This window comes from Ambystoma mexicanum, chromosome 3q, assembly GCF_040938575.1.
Source record: "Ambystoma mexicanum isolate Mex_15411 chromosome 3q, UKY_AmexF1_1, whole genome shotgun sequence".
NCBI classification, from domain to species: domain Eukaryota; kingdom Metazoa; phylum Chordata; class Amphibia; order Caudata; family Ambystomatidae; genus Ambystoma; species Ambystoma mexicanum.
The window spans coordinates 1,247,695,349-1,247,710,670 of NC_090926.1; the positions used below are offsets into that span (position 1 = coordinate 1,247,695,349).

Consider the following 15,322-nt stretch of genomic DNA (forward strand, 5'->3'; position numbering starts at 1 on the left):
CACCCCCCTCCCTCCCCGACCGGCTGTGGGTATGTACCTGTGATTCCAAATCTGAGTGCCTCCGATTGATTAGTTTATCCAACCTCATTTGGGCCCAGTTGAGGCTGAGGGTGATGAGACTAAACCTAAATCGGGCCCAATGGCCATTTTAGATTTTCTCTTTGAGTGAAAGGGTCTGTGAGGATGAGAGTGAGGGCTGCCATTGTCTATGGGGAAAATACAGCTCCCGCCTATCATAGGTAACTTTAATGTTGCATGTGTAGGTGTGTTGTTGTTATTTTTATAATTTACATGGTGTTTGGATGCTGGCCGAATGTGCATACCTGCTGTTTTAGCAGTGGGCATGTACGGATCCGTGCACCTTACTGATTTCTATGGGAGCATGCAGGGTCTGAGAACTGCCTCGTTAGAAGGGTTGGGCTGCTTATATTCTCTTTTGGGGTCCAGGGGTCTTCAGGGTGGGGTTATTCAGATCCCTCTTATTGGAAGAGGATCTGCTGGCCTCTGTGATAGTCTGCTGCCAAATGACAGGGACCAAAGAAGGGTGAACAGCAACCGTCCCACTAGTTTATTCCCCTGCTGATCTTGCAGTCAGGCACTGTATTTTGCCGTATCAAGTACTGACCTCTAATGCCTTCTCTTTCTCTTCTTTTGCAGAATCATGTTAACCTCGTCCACCGGAAAGGAAGGACCAAGATCTGTCCCCACCCAGGCTGTGGCAAGAAGTTCTACCTCTCGAATCACCTGGGAAGGCACATGATTATACATTCAGGTGTGAAAAGCTAGGTGGTTGTGCTCTATTTTGTACCTGCGCACATCTGAAATTACGTTTGCAAATGTACATGCGCGACATTCTATACATAGCTTCATGCTGCTTTTATCACATATTTGTTTTCCCAAATTTGCCAGATATGACATCGGTGGCAGCGGAAGTTGAAATGATTTGCCCTCCAGAATTACACACTGTGGGAAAATGGCATTAGAACGGTTTCTTAATTTCCAGGGTTGACAATTCAAACACAACACACCTTCTGTATACACTTTGATTTGATACATCACATCTGCCAATAGAATGCAGCGGAGTCCCATGAAGAAATTAATGTCTAGCTAGAGACATGATTGTCTCCTTGACTCGCATACTCTCTCAACAACCCATCAAAGTACCCATCCACACGCCAATTCTCCATGGGTCGTTAGCAGGGACTTCGACACCCCTACCTACCTTCGTACTGGCCAAAATGCACACCTGCATTCATACCTTGGGCTTCGGTCCTCCAAGGGCGTTCACCGACCACGCTTTGCGGCCATACCAATGGATTTAGGTGCTATACAAATGCCATATAACATTTATAGAACACGCCAAGCAAGATTTCTGCACAGATGGAACACTGAATGTAGAAATAGTAGCTATGAAACGAGTACCCCATGTCCTTCACAAAAAGAAAATGTTTAGCTGTCTCAAAAATATTCTAAATCCATTTGGGAGCGCATCTGAAGTGGCAGTACGTTTCCAAGGGAGACCCCAATCACCAAAAATGTTCTGGTACTCCTAGTTTAAAATGAGAACTTGGGATAGCCAGTAATTGTTTCTACTCCGAATGGAGTGATCTAGATGCTACATATCATTGGACTTTGTTTGCACAATCTGTATGCAATATAAACACTTGGCTGGTAGACAGACTAGTAGTGCATTGCCATAATCCAGCCTGGAGTTAATACGAACCAAACTATTCCTGCGTTGGTCTCCTCGCGGAGGAATGCTAAGAATTTCTTTAACAAATGTAACCTAAAATAAGGTCTTCACAACAATACTAATTTGTAGATCAGATTGCCAGATGACTCCAGGGTTCTTAATTATATCACAAAAAGACGAGGAAAGAGATTGCAGGAGAGAGATGCGTCCTCAGCGATTCACCATAAAATAATCCTCTCACTCTTCTGGTGGACACTTTATGTAGGTCTGGGGATTTGCTTTTTTATGGTGACCAGGGAGAACTTGGTAGTTCAGCATCTTGGCAGCCTTATATGTGCAGGTACTACTGAACAAGAACTCCCAATGCTTACTTGGTTCACCTTTACTAGCAAGGTTTACAAGAGGTAGTATGCGTGGAGTGAGATGCATCATTGCACAGGAGTACACAAGTCAATACATTCATGGGGTTCCAGTGAAAGGTACTGGTTGGGATCCTTGTCCTTGAAGCAGGGGGAGATCCAACTTTAAAATGTACCACTCAGCGATCATCCCTCCACATCCCAGGGGTTTCCGACCTCCCTCTGTACAGTCTTCAGATGACCTTTCTCCACCTATCGATCATGTTATGGAAGTACTTGCAGCAGCCACCTCCTTTTTAGCTTCTTTTCATTGCGTATTCATTCATTTTCTGAAACCTTTCAGTAGCTTCTCTGAAAGGACCTTTACTATTTCGTGGCTTTGCCTTGCATGTTGTTCTTACTTTTTTTGTTTTACTGTTAAATAGCTTCTGTCCCATCCTGTCTCTTCTTGCAGTCTCTCCACAGCATTGATTGCACGCACTATGTCGCTAGCTTCAAGGCGTTTATCCAGCACATACATCCCTTCTCTTCTGACATGCACATAGCATGGGTCCCATTCTTGCCCCATTTGCATCCAGTGCAGTCTTGTGCCCTCTCAAGTAATCAAACCTCACTCCCCTAACGGCTCTCATCAACATATAGAGGCTAAAAGAAAATGACCTCTTTCCAAAGCAACCGCACACTCTATCGTGAATCCAGGCAGTTTAGTCATAGGGTAGGGTAGGGGAGCTCTGTACCAAGCTCGGCTTGGTGTCTGGAGGGTCTACTGGTTCTGAGCAGAAAGTTGCAAACTCCCATTATGAGGACTGCCTGCATGTCGTTCAGAAAAGAATGATTCCGGGGTCCCCTTTTAAGGTTTCTGATATGGAGGGTGTAAGTACGAACCCTTTCGTATCAGAAAATCTTTTGAAGGCGGATAAGGTTATTATTGTACTGAAGAGCAGCTTGTAAGACCACTTTGGCCTAGATCCGTACAGGTCTTGCCTCTGGGTTTGATCTGGTCGTAGTGTAGAAATCAATGTTTTTTTGGTTCCATTGTCCAACTTTGTGAGTGTTGGGTAAGAATTGGTGCAGTCACACTGTGTGAGACTACACAAGACGTAACCCGCTTGCTATTGGGTAACCCACCTTATGGTATAGGTCTGTACTATACAAGTTGGTAATGTGACTGAGCAGCCAGGCCTATCTCAAGAGGGGTAAATGTGAGCTGTAGAGCTGTACAAATGAAATCCGTAATAACAAGTAGCCAAGCAACACACTCAAGGGTTCAGTTATAAATAGTTATTTAACATCAGTTTTAAATAAGCATTCTTTAAAAAGGCAATTCGTTGTAACAATTCAAGTGAGCTTTTGGAAATACTTTACAGAATCAATAAAGCTGACGAATAATCTTTGGATATGCAAAATACTTTTTCTACACCCTGAGGTGACTTCAATTACAAGGATAATATTTGCATTTATATATCACACCAATATACTTTGTAGACTCTGGGTTGCAGAAAGAAAGGGATAAGGAAAATAAAAAGATTAGAACAGATTCTTTAAAAAGGTTGAGGACAACTGAATTCTCCAATGAAGTCTAGGGAAGCCTTTCCCAGCAGTAACAGTATTCAACAAGCTACAACCTATGCAGGGGCAAGCAATGCCAAAGTCAATGGATTTAGAAGAGTGCCTTAAGGGAGCCAGGATAGCCAGTGTTATTCGTACAAAGTCAGTAGTTCTGATGCACTTCTCGGATCAAAGTGTTTCACAAAGTCAGATTGTTCGAAAAGAAAATCACTGAAGACACACAAGCTGTTAGGCCTGTGCAAAGGGGATTGAAATCAACTCAGAAAGTTAAGCAAGTGCAAATCTCAAGTGAGACAGCACAACTTAAGGTAAGTACCCCCAAGCCCAAAGAGTACTTCTGGTTAGAAGTATAGAGTGGTCCAGCTGGTTTCCGTTCCTGAGCACCTCTGCAGATCCTGGTTCCTGAGCCTCAGTCGTGGGGACAAGAGGGAGGGTGGTGGGCTCTTTTCGATTCAGCGGCACTTCGCGGGTCAGCGCTTTGCAAACAGCACTGATGCAGTACAAATCTCTGGTTGGACTTTCCTTGGTCCCTCGGTCCTGGACTCTGGAGTGGGGACTCTGGATCTGGAATTCATGCTTCTGGGGTGTCCTTAGGCGGCTCCTGGAGCTTTTGGCCAGAGTCGTTCCGCGGCTGACTTGCACTTGACTATGGATCCTCGACCCCTAGCATTGGGCTTCTGCAGCAACGGAGAGGCACATCAAGTCTGGGATTGTGCCAAAGTGGAGTTAGTCTTGGGGTTAGTTGGTCCCACTAACCCAGGGGAGAAGTTGTTCCGTCTGAACTTCTTTGTCGAGGTGAAAAAGGATGTCAGTACAGCTGCAGCTCTTCACAGGGCAATTGAAGGTCCAGGAGGTTGCAGCAGGCTTCTCTTCAAGGTTTCTTCATCAGATGTTCCTTCCAGTGGTCCACTCTGACTCTAGTCCCAAAACCTTTGCCTTTTAAGCAAGTTTTCCCATTCATGCACAGCCTAGGCTGTCAATCACACAGCAGGGTGGCTGTCCTTTTAGGACACCCAGCATGCCAATCAGGACTGGTTTCGATCAGGCACATCTAGAGACCAAGGACAGGGGAGTTTTCGGGACACTCCCTCACATCCTGTCCTTCCAGACACATTGGAGCCAAGGGTGGGCTGGAGGGCTGAAGCCCGCCAAAGGCAAAACACAGAAAGGGGGGGCTTAAACCTGCCTCAACGCACAAAAAAGCTGAGAAAGATCTCACAAATAGAAGTGAAAAAAGAAGACCGGGGCATTTTGACACAATGGACACCCATGGGTGCAGTACTGCAGCTGAGGGTTCAGCCTGTGGTAGAAAAGCAGTCAATGGTAGTAAAAATTAAACCACTGCTACCAGCCATTTAAAGTAGTGAGGGTAACAAAAAACTGTTGCATGAGAAAGTAGGATAAGGGGCTACTAAGTAACCCCCCAGCAGTCCACATAAGATGGGGTGTACTGGACCTACCTACAAAGAGAAAAAAGTCAATTTCACCTTACTATACTTGCGGTAGTTCACTTTACTTTAGTTCATTTGTACCATGCAATCCAAACTGGCACGGAGGCATACGGGCACAGAGGAGGACACCTAAAGGGAAAAAAACCACACAAAGAATGGGCAACACATAAATCTTACCTGCCAAACCAGACAAAGATTGCTCAAATTACTTAAAAAGGTAAGTCTTCAGTTTCTACTTAAACCGATCCAGGGACTTTTCCATTCTGAGCTCTGGCGGAATAGAGTTCCATAGTTTGGGAGTTGCAGTGTAGAACCCACTCTTATTGGTTAGAGCCAATTTAGCTCTTGGTAACACCAACAAGTTGGAATTGTCTGATCTCAGATTTTTGACAATAGGCTTCTTACTAATACTTTCCACTAGATATTGTGGGTTCGAGCCCTCTAGGCATTTGTGGAATAAAGAAAGCATGCAAAAGTGAATCCTGGCTTCACCCAAGAAAAGGTAGTTAAAGCTTGTGAGAACTCTAAAAGGATTTCTCAGTGACACTGCACTGAAGTTGGTTTGTGTCGTCATACAACAAGCATATGCCTATGGAGTTTGCCAGACTCCAAAAACAGTGAAAACACAAAATCCAAATCTGGGAAAAACACATGAGGGAGTGAGAAAAAGGTCCCATTCATTCAGGAGTTAAAAGTAAAAAGTCCTAATTCCAGCAAAAGAGCTGGGGGTCTCTAAGGTTGAAGGGAATTGGCACAAAAATGAAAATTCTTCCTAACACTAGTCCCCCCAGACTAAGGGACCGGAGGATCTAATCCTCACCAGGATGGATCTCCTGTTGCAAGTTGGTCGAGTCCACCAGCAATCTTTTGTAACCCTTGCTGTGGTACTGTTTATGATTTTTCATTTACAAGCTATATGACCTACAGGTACTGTTGGGCATATCTCTCTTGTTTAATGTATTGGGGATCTGGTTTAACAGTCCCTCAGAAGTTGTGACAACTTCTGAACCTGCAATAGCCTTTTTACAAGGGTTCTTGTAAAGAAATCCCTTAGACCAAGAGGGTTCTCCATGATTCCTCACCACCTCTCACATGAGCAGGTTGGGGCTCAGGTATGTTAGTTGGAGTTCGAATGGCAGAGCAAGGTACATGCCTCCACTGCCTCTTAGATCTTGTTTTACCTTGGTTAGGGTTTTCCCTTCTAACACTAGGATTCACACTGGAGTCAAACAGTCTCAAGGTGTTTAGCCTTAGACTTATGATTCCTGGATTTCCAACAGTTTTGAGAATTACCAGCTCTCATAGGCCTAGATAGGTTTCCAACCTGTCTCTCCACCCCTTCCTCTGAAGCAGTCTGGGTTAGCCGCTTTACAGTTGGAATTGCAATGATGGAGCATGGTTTGGGCTCCCATTTCCCTAATATTCTAGTTTCTGTCTAGCCTTGCTGAGTGGTTGCCCTACTAACAATAGGACTTACAGTGGGGTCCTCTGCAGAAGACCCCACAGGTTCAGAGTGGTTTCTTAAGGTTGTTTCTCTAGCCAATCTGGTTTGCTCTTATTTACTTTTGTTTTGAGGCCTGGGGGTAAAGGACACTACTCCAAGAGTTTTTAAGTCCTTCCCCCAACAGGACTCGCCCAGGCACCTCATTTTGTACACTGACGGGGATACTTAGTCATATTGCACTGAATGAGAGCTGGCAAAATAGGAACCATTTGGACAGGGCCTCCAGCATGTTTAGTGGGACCTTTGGGTGCCCTAGCTACATCCTCCAGTTTAAAAAACTTTCATCAACCACTGTTCTGCTTCCCCCAGTGTCTCTAATGGCAGGAATCTAAGATACAAGAACACTTTCCATATAATATTCTTTGGTGTTATCTGTAATGGTGTTGGCGGAGTGTTGGCAGAGTGTTGACGTGGCACCTTGCTGCTGCTGCTGCTGCGTTAATCGCTGTGTGCGCTGAGTCTGATTTCATTGCCCTACAAGTAGGAGGGGCTACAGCCTTAAACACTCCATTCCCGACACAGAGCGTGACGAGGTGTTGGCCGAGTGTTTGCGGAGGGATTGCAGTGAAAATGGAGCCGCTACTATGCTAGGACCAGGGAGCCCTTTCAAGGACCCATAGTTAAGCCAGGATTCTACAGAATGGAGGTAGCAGGGGGAGGGGGGGATTCGGAGGGGTCAGAGCAGTGCCTTTGTATCATACGGCCCTTGCAGAATCGATTACATCAAAGCCAGCCGAGGGAATCAGTGTGTCTCCTTCTCCCACTGCCCTGTCCGCCCGCCAAGGCACCATACGCTAATCATGGACCGGCTTCCCCGTCCGCTCCAGCAAATACTGCCTCCCCACCCTTGGAGGAAGAGTGGCTGAATGTTTCAGATGCAGATTTATTGGTCGCATACAGACCATAGTGACAACCCGCAGGAGACGTTCCACCAATTTCAATCTGGCGAAATGAACACGGGGCGACCGAGGAACGGCCCAGCGAATGAAGTCTGCAATGGGTCCCTTGCATTCCTTCCTAACAGAGCCATCCCGTCCCTCGGAGATGAGGGTGTTGGCAAGTGATGACCTTGAAGTGCAGCAGGTGCCCCCTTGGAAGAACTCAGAGGCCCCCCCACTGGTCAAATAATGAGCCTAAATTGGACCGGGACAGAGGCAAAGTGAATACATCCCTGGCCGTTCGTCTGGCAAAAGACATTGCAACATTAACTCTACAACTGAGTATGAATACTTCGGCTAGGGGCGAGAAGATGCCCATCAGGGATGTCGAAGATGACACAGTCCTTGCAATCCTTGCACCGCAAAAAAAGTTGTAACTAGGATGTGTCCCTAGTTCAGCAGCTCAATTTAAGGGCAATCTCTTTAAGCGGGCAGAGATGGCACCAAGTGAGGCCAAGGACAAGCAGCTGCTGGAGAGCCCGAAGGGGCAATTCCCTCGCCCATTGATCTCTAGTGATGAATCTGAAGATTCGGAATCGGACGCCTCCAAGCACGAGAACCTTGACAACAGAGGAAAGGGGCAGGAAATGTCATCGTCCCCACATGAGTGCAGGAGCCCTTTGAATCCAAGCAGGAAGAAACCCATTGTAAATGGGAGGCCCAGTGCGCCCAACTTCAGTCTTCTATAGGGTCTATAAGTCTCTATTACTTTGTCCCCCTTCTTGAAACTATTTGAAACCCTAAATATGAACTATAAGGACCAATCGACTCTTAGCGCTGATGCATTCTAAACTCCTTTTCATCGAACCTCACATTGAAGCATCAAGGGAGAAAAGATCTAGAGAAAAGGAGTAGGAGGGAGTGATACGTAAAATTCTCGTTGGCCTAATTGAAGATGCGAGAAAGTGCAAAAAACCTTCCTAGCATGCTTTAGAGACACCCTCAGACTAATGAAGAGCCAAGATCATACTGATAGTAGAAAAAGTACTGCTACTCGAGTAGACGTAGATCTAACGTCCAAGCCTTTCCAACCACCTACCAGCACTTGGGAAAGGATGCCAGAGCTCCGAACAGCCCTATGGCATCCTGCTGATCCCAGAGAGAGTGCACAAGTTCCATCATGCAGTGGCCTGGGGTGCCCGCTGAAGATCTCTGCATGCCTTCCTCCAGTTCCCAGGTGTTGGGGAGAATTCTCAGAAATGTGCTAATTTCCTTCCACCTTAGAGACCCCCAGCACTTTTGCTGGACTTTAGGACTTTTTAATTTAAACCCTGGATAGAGTGAGACCTTTTTCCCACTCATGTATTTTTTAGTGATTTGGAGTCTGTTCTTTTGACTTTGGCGTCTGACAAACTCCATAGGCATCATCTTTACATTGTGACACACAACACCTTCAGTGCAGTGGCACATGGAAGTTTCTTAGATGTCCCAAAGGTTTAAATACCTTCTCTTTGTGAAACTACTGTTTCCAAGAGCAGTGAAGTGAAATTGACTACTTATATTTTGTAACTTTCTAGACCCAGCACACACTATCTTGCCATAGGGTGCTGGAGGGGTTACTTAGTATCCCTTTTGTCTAGTTCCTCATGTAACATTTTTTTATGTTACCCTTTCTACAATTAATGGCTAGTGGCAGTGGTCTACTTTTTAGTACCATTGTGTGTTTTTACCGCGGGCTGCGTTCGCAGCTGCAGTAAGGCACCCATGGGTGCCCATTTTGTCCAAATGGCCCGGTCTTCTTTTTTCGCCATTTCTTGTCAGAAAGGTCCTTCTTGATATTTACACTGTGCGCCAAACTAGGTTTGGTCCCTTTGTTCGTTTTGTCTTTGGTGGGATTCACGCGTGACACCCGCCTCTGGCTCCAGTATGTCTCGCAGGGGCAGGAAGTGAGGGAGGTGCCCGAAACTCCCTGTGCTTAATCCCCTTGGTTACAGGAATGCACCCAAAGGTGATTGGCTGGCTGGCTGGCTGGCAAGGACAGCCACCCTGCTGTGTGATTGACAGCTAGGCTGGAATGAATGGGAGAAACCTGCACAAAAGGCGAGGCTTTTGGCTTGGAAGGCAGAGTCGACCACTGGACAAATAAATCCGAAGATCTTGGAAGCACCGCCTGCTGCAATTCCTGGACCGTTGGTTTGCCCGGTGAAGCCCTGCTGCTGTGCTGAAGCTCTGAATTCGTCTCAACTAGAGAGGCCCTGCAACGACGACTTCTCCCTTTGGGTTGGTGGGACCAATCAACCCCAAGGTGAACTCGTTTGGACATCCTCTCTGAGCTGGCTGTACTTCTGCTGGAACCGAAGTGCAAGGGAGAGGAACACCAGATCGAGTGCATCGCTTTTAAGTTCAGACCCGAGCCTCAGGAAGATCCTCCGGACTCCCTTAAAGCAGGACTAACCAAGCCTAAGCCACCTCAACAGAGTGCTGGACCCCATATGTGAGGAAGGTCTAGAGTGGTATCTGAGTCCGCTATGGAGCTATTAACTGAGACTTGAGGAGCTGAAACCGCGAAGTGCCACTGAATTGAAGTTTGACCTTTGCTCCTGCCGACCTTCCCCTTGTGTTGCAGGAGTCCCCAGAAGTCCTCCCTCTTGTCCCCACGACTGAGGCCCAGGAACAACAGAATCTGCAGAGCCACACAGGAACAGAAGCCAGCTGGAACCATTTCTTCTAAGCAAAGGTACTGTAAACCTAAGAGGACTTACTACTTTTGTGTAGCCTTACTTGTTCTTAGTTGAGACTTGTCTTGGTTGGCTTTGAAGAGTTGCTTGAAGCCTCCCAGCGTGTGGCCCTTCAAGTGAATCTTATTTCTACAAACTTTTCTAAAAACATTGTGCAAGACTTTTACTTAACTGCAAAAGATCTTCAGCTCCCCGAGACTGTGTTCAACTAACATTGACTGTCTTGGCGGAGTCGGGTAGCAGTCTCTTGCTATTGAGACTACCAGATCATACGAACTTTTTGCTGTTTGGATTCAGTCCTCTTTCTTTCTCCACCACCTTAAAACCCTGACCTGGCCGCGGAGCGGACTGCTGAGTCGGGTAGCAGAGTCTCTTGTCTCTGGCTTGGTGCCGTAGGTGGGCAGCCCACCTCATATTCTGAGAAGTAAGCCGACCAAAGCCCTCTCTCTAATCAACATGAGACAAAGAACTAGAGAGCCCATTCAATGCAACAGAGCGCCGGGATTCGACCGGACTCGCCGACTGCTGCCCACCGAGAAAACGGGTAAGCGTAGTCACCCTACTTTAACTGTCCTGAATTGCTGCTACTGAAGAATAGGACAACCAACGTGAGTGGGAGACTGCAGGGCTTGTCCCTTTGATCCCGCTCACGGTTCCCAACAACGGCTTGCTAGCCGGACCCCCCTCTCGACAACCCTTTGTGCAACCGAACCCCCGACTGCGTGAGAGGAACGAGGTGAGGGTACGGAGCCGGCTATACTCGGATACCGCCTTCCATTTTTCTTGGCAGATATACAACACCCTTAGGGCAATTAGCTCCAACCCCCATTTGTTTATGCTGTACACTCTGCCTCATTAACACCAAGAGTCCATAACCATCCACAAGTCTCAAGTGGAATTGCCTGCCTGTCCATCCTGTCCACACATAGGCATACTATTCGTGACTAACGAGTATAGCCATGTCGAACCCTGGGGGACTAAGGACTCGCCGCAGAGGGAAAACGGATATCGTCGACGCTATGATGGTAAGAATCACAAAGGAAGAGCGACAACCATCGATACTTCAAGTATTCTCCAAAACCATAAAGAAGAAAGTGCTGTCTCTCTTGGAAGCACAAGGTATTCCTGATTCAATGTTGCAAGATCAAGAGGCAAAGAAACAGGACGCAGAAGTAGGAGACCTTACATTTTCTCCTAAGGGGGAAAACCAGTGCGACACTCATAAACTAAGGAAGTCCCAGAAAGAGACGACAGACGTGCAAAGTGCCGTAAAGCCTACGACGCAGCATGCATGCAGGTCGGAATTTATACAATGTCTTCATTCTCCCATAGATAAACATAACTACTCCCTGCCTACAACCCCCTGAGCATCAACGGCAAACATTGTAGCTTCATCAGCCTTGGATGATGCAACGGGAAAACCAGCTGTAAGCGCCGATGTCGTGGCGGCAGGAGAAGAAAATCCCTCAATTTTTTCAGATGTACTTGCCCGAGGGGGATCAGGGGGGCAGGGGGGGTGATGATCTAGACAGAGCGACCAGCACCTTTCCTCCCAGAGAAGTGGGCAGGCGAGAGAAGAAACCATATACTCACCCCTTACTGGCCAAAAAGCCTGTTTGAATGACCCAAACATAGCTACTGCACTTGAAACAGAACTGGCCAACTCAAAACAAATAGAAGATGGGGTTGACCCACAAACTCAAAAAGTTACACAGGATAACGAAGAATCAAGAAGAAATAATTCTCCTATAGATGGAGAGCCCAACATTCAGAGCGACCAAATAGAAACAAAAAAAATTAGACAACCTGATATTCTTACAGAACCTCTGCAGAAGATGACTAACAGGAAAAAAAAAGCGCTGAGAGCGAGAGCACTTTGGATACAGCTTCAAGATAAGAAAATCATAAAAGACCAATTGATCCCTGATATAAGAAATCAAAAGTCGGAACGAACACCCCAGTTGTCCTTAGATATTACTGAATTAGATTCTCTCATGAGCCCACATGAAAAAAGGGAAGAGCTGCACGAAAAAGCACAATGAAAGAGGTCTATACCTTGCCATACATCCACTCCTTTAGCAAAACAGAGTGACCAGAACTTCTCCTTTATACCGAATGACATTCCAATGGTCCAAGAAGAACAAAGCGATGACTTGCGCATAACGGAAAAGGGACAGTGACAAATAAAACATGAGACGATCCACCAGACCTCATTTTTTTTTAAAACTTTGGTTTTATTGGTAATTTTTCAGAAAAAGAAACCATGACAACACCGGGAGCAATATGAATATCACATTTAACATCATCATACCCCCGTGGTCTCCTTCCCCTCCCTCACCCCAGTCCGCCCCTCCCCTCAGATCAATGTCCCATCGAAAAACCAATCGGCGGAGTTGTCCTTAGTACTCATAGTTCGGTGCCTTGGAGCTGTGCTATGCGTTCCCGTAAATGCTGGCCTAGATGGATCCGCTGTCTCCCGGGCCGTGGGTTACACCATTGTCCTTGAGTGGTACTCTCTGGGCTCCATCGCCCTCACGCCCCATGTTGTCCACATAATGTCAGTGAGCATCCCACCCCCATGCCTGGTAAACCCCATACCAATTTGCCTGGAAGGTGCTCGATTCATTGTTTACCATGGCCGTCAGTTTGTCCATGAGGAACATGTTCTTAGGTTTTTTTTTAGCCAGCCTTCCTTAGAGGGGGTCTCCGGGCTTTTCCACCTTTGCGCTAGGGCCACTCTTCCTGCTCGCAACATGGTCTCCCACATTCTTGGGTACCTATATATTTCCGCCTCCTCCGGCGGGAGGCCCAACAACATCGTCAACGGATTGAGTGGGAGTAGTTCCTCGGTGACCTCCGCCATCCATCCCCGTACCTTCTCCCAGAACCCCTGTACCTTAGGGCAGAACCACCACATGTGACCCCTCGTCGCCACTTGGGCACATCCTCTTGGGCATCTGGGGGACACCCCCGAGAACATCTTGGATAACTTCAATGGGTCTCTATGCCATCCCTGTAGGATATTAAAGTTGTGCTTCATGTCCGACGTAAACAGGTCCCCATGGAATGCTATTTTAAATACCCTGGACCATGCGTCCTCCGAGAGCCTCTCCTGCCAAGTCATTCCAGAACCCCCGAAACCCTCTCCTCCCTTCCAAGTTAACAGTATTCAATATCTGGTACATTTTTTTTTTTTTTTTATTTGATTTAGTTGTTAGTACAACTTTACAAATTTTTTTTTTTCAATTTTTTTATGATTGAAACAATAAAATCGACATTTAGTTATAACATATAAAAGGTGACCATATAAAAATACAAATAAATGTTTTCATTTCCTCTCTTTTCATCTTTCCCTTCCTCTATCCTTGTACAAAGGGTGCAACTTTAAAAGGTTCCTTTTGGATAAGGAAATGCTATATCAAGCAATTGTATGGCAGCAATGCTAATCGATATTTTCCTTGCACTAAAAATTTGACACCATATTTCATCATAGGATCGACTAACATGCTGCCATGTCATTTCTTTCATCAATTTAAGTCGATGTGGAGCAAAGACATTACATTGGATGATAATATGCGCAAGCGTTTCTGTTTGAGATTTATCATTACAAAACCGACAATAGCTCTGCTTCTCTGAGACCACACCACGTCTTGCCAAAATTTCATTAACTGGCCATAAATTAAAACGCAACCGCATGATTTTCATTCTTAAATTTACAGATGGACAATTAGTGAGATATTCCGCCATGCTACCAAATTCCTTGTGACCAAAAAGAGATCTATTAAAATCTTTTAATCTTAGGCACTTTTCTTGAGTGGTTAACCAATCAGTCTGATTCAATTTAGTCTTAGCTCGATTCGGGTTTGTAATCAATAGATCGATTGATATGTGTGCTTCAACAAGGGCATTCATAACATGTATTCTCCATTTTGGTGGGAAGGGGTGAGTGGAGAATAAAAGATAATTTGCTAAGATGGCAAGACTCTCTCGCTTATTTATCCCCATAAGGCATTTTCTTAGAAGAGCACACATTTTCCATGTAGCTTGAACACGAATGGACAGCAGGCCAAGTTCAAATCTCAGTAGCATATTAGGTGTAGATTTGGGCAGTCTGAGTACACGCTTCCAAAATTTGGCTTCAATACCATTCCAGAATTTAATGGTTCGTGGGAGCAAAGATTCCAAACCATATATAAGAACAGGTATTACCTTTTCTTGGTAGAATTTCATAATCGGAATGCAAGTAAACTTACCAAATCTTGCATGGATTATTTTTGCCTGTGAAATCAATCCTGTTAATTTGGTTTGAATTAATGTCTCGAATGCTTTTTCCGAGGCAAAGTTGTTAAAATATACTCCTAGATATTTATATTCATTCACGATCTGTAGTTTTTTGTTACATATCGACCAGGTATATTTAGTCCGAAGAGACAACTTTGGTTTCCCAAGAATAATGATTTGTGTCTTCTGGTCATTGACTGTGAGATTATTTTTTGCCACATAGGAATCAAGGGCATTTAGTAAGTGTTGGAGCCCACTAGGAGTTTGAGAGATGAGGACGAGGTCATCGGCATAAAGAAGCCAAGCAACAGCTTGATTTCCTAACTTTGGGGGATCTGAGTGTACCACCGCAAGGTCGTCCGCCAAGTCGAGCAAAAATAGGTTAAAAAGGGTAGAGGCGAGTATACATCCTTGCTTGAGCCGCCTCTCAGTTGGGATGGATTTAGATAACAGGCCCTCTAGATTAAGTTTCACCTGAATAGATGTGTTAGAGTGTAGCAAACTCACGATTTTTAACAGTCTCCCTGGGCAACCATAATGCGCCAATTTTCTCAAAAGTAGCACTCGGTCGACAGAATCAAAAGCCATGCGAAAGTCCACAAATGCAACATATAAGGGTTGCTTTCGCATGGCATAGGATTGTTTAATTGCATTGAGAATGGTCAGATTAATAGCTGTTCCGAGACCTGCTACAAAACCCGATTGGAACGGGTCTCTACGCTTATACTGTAGAGACCATTTGTTTAGGTCACGCAATATAAGCCTGCAGAAGATTTTTCCCGGTACATCCAATAAGGCAATAGGTTGATAGCTCAATGGGTTTTGCCTGTCTCCTTTTTTAAAAATGGG

General features: G+C 45.6%; 1 protein-coding gene across 1 annotated transcript in view; it reads left to right on the forward strand.

The window, feature by feature from the left end:
• ZNF653 (zinc finger protein 653) overlaps positions 1 to 15,322 on the forward strand; it is a 412,702-nt gene that overhangs the window by 307,687 nt on the left and 89,693 nt on the right. The window contains exon 7 of the mRNA XM_069604215.1: positions 658 to 772. Within this exon, the coding sequence (XP_069460316.1) occupies positions 658 to 772 (115 nt within the window). The remainder of the gene's footprint in view (positions 1 to 657; positions 773 to 15,322) is intronic.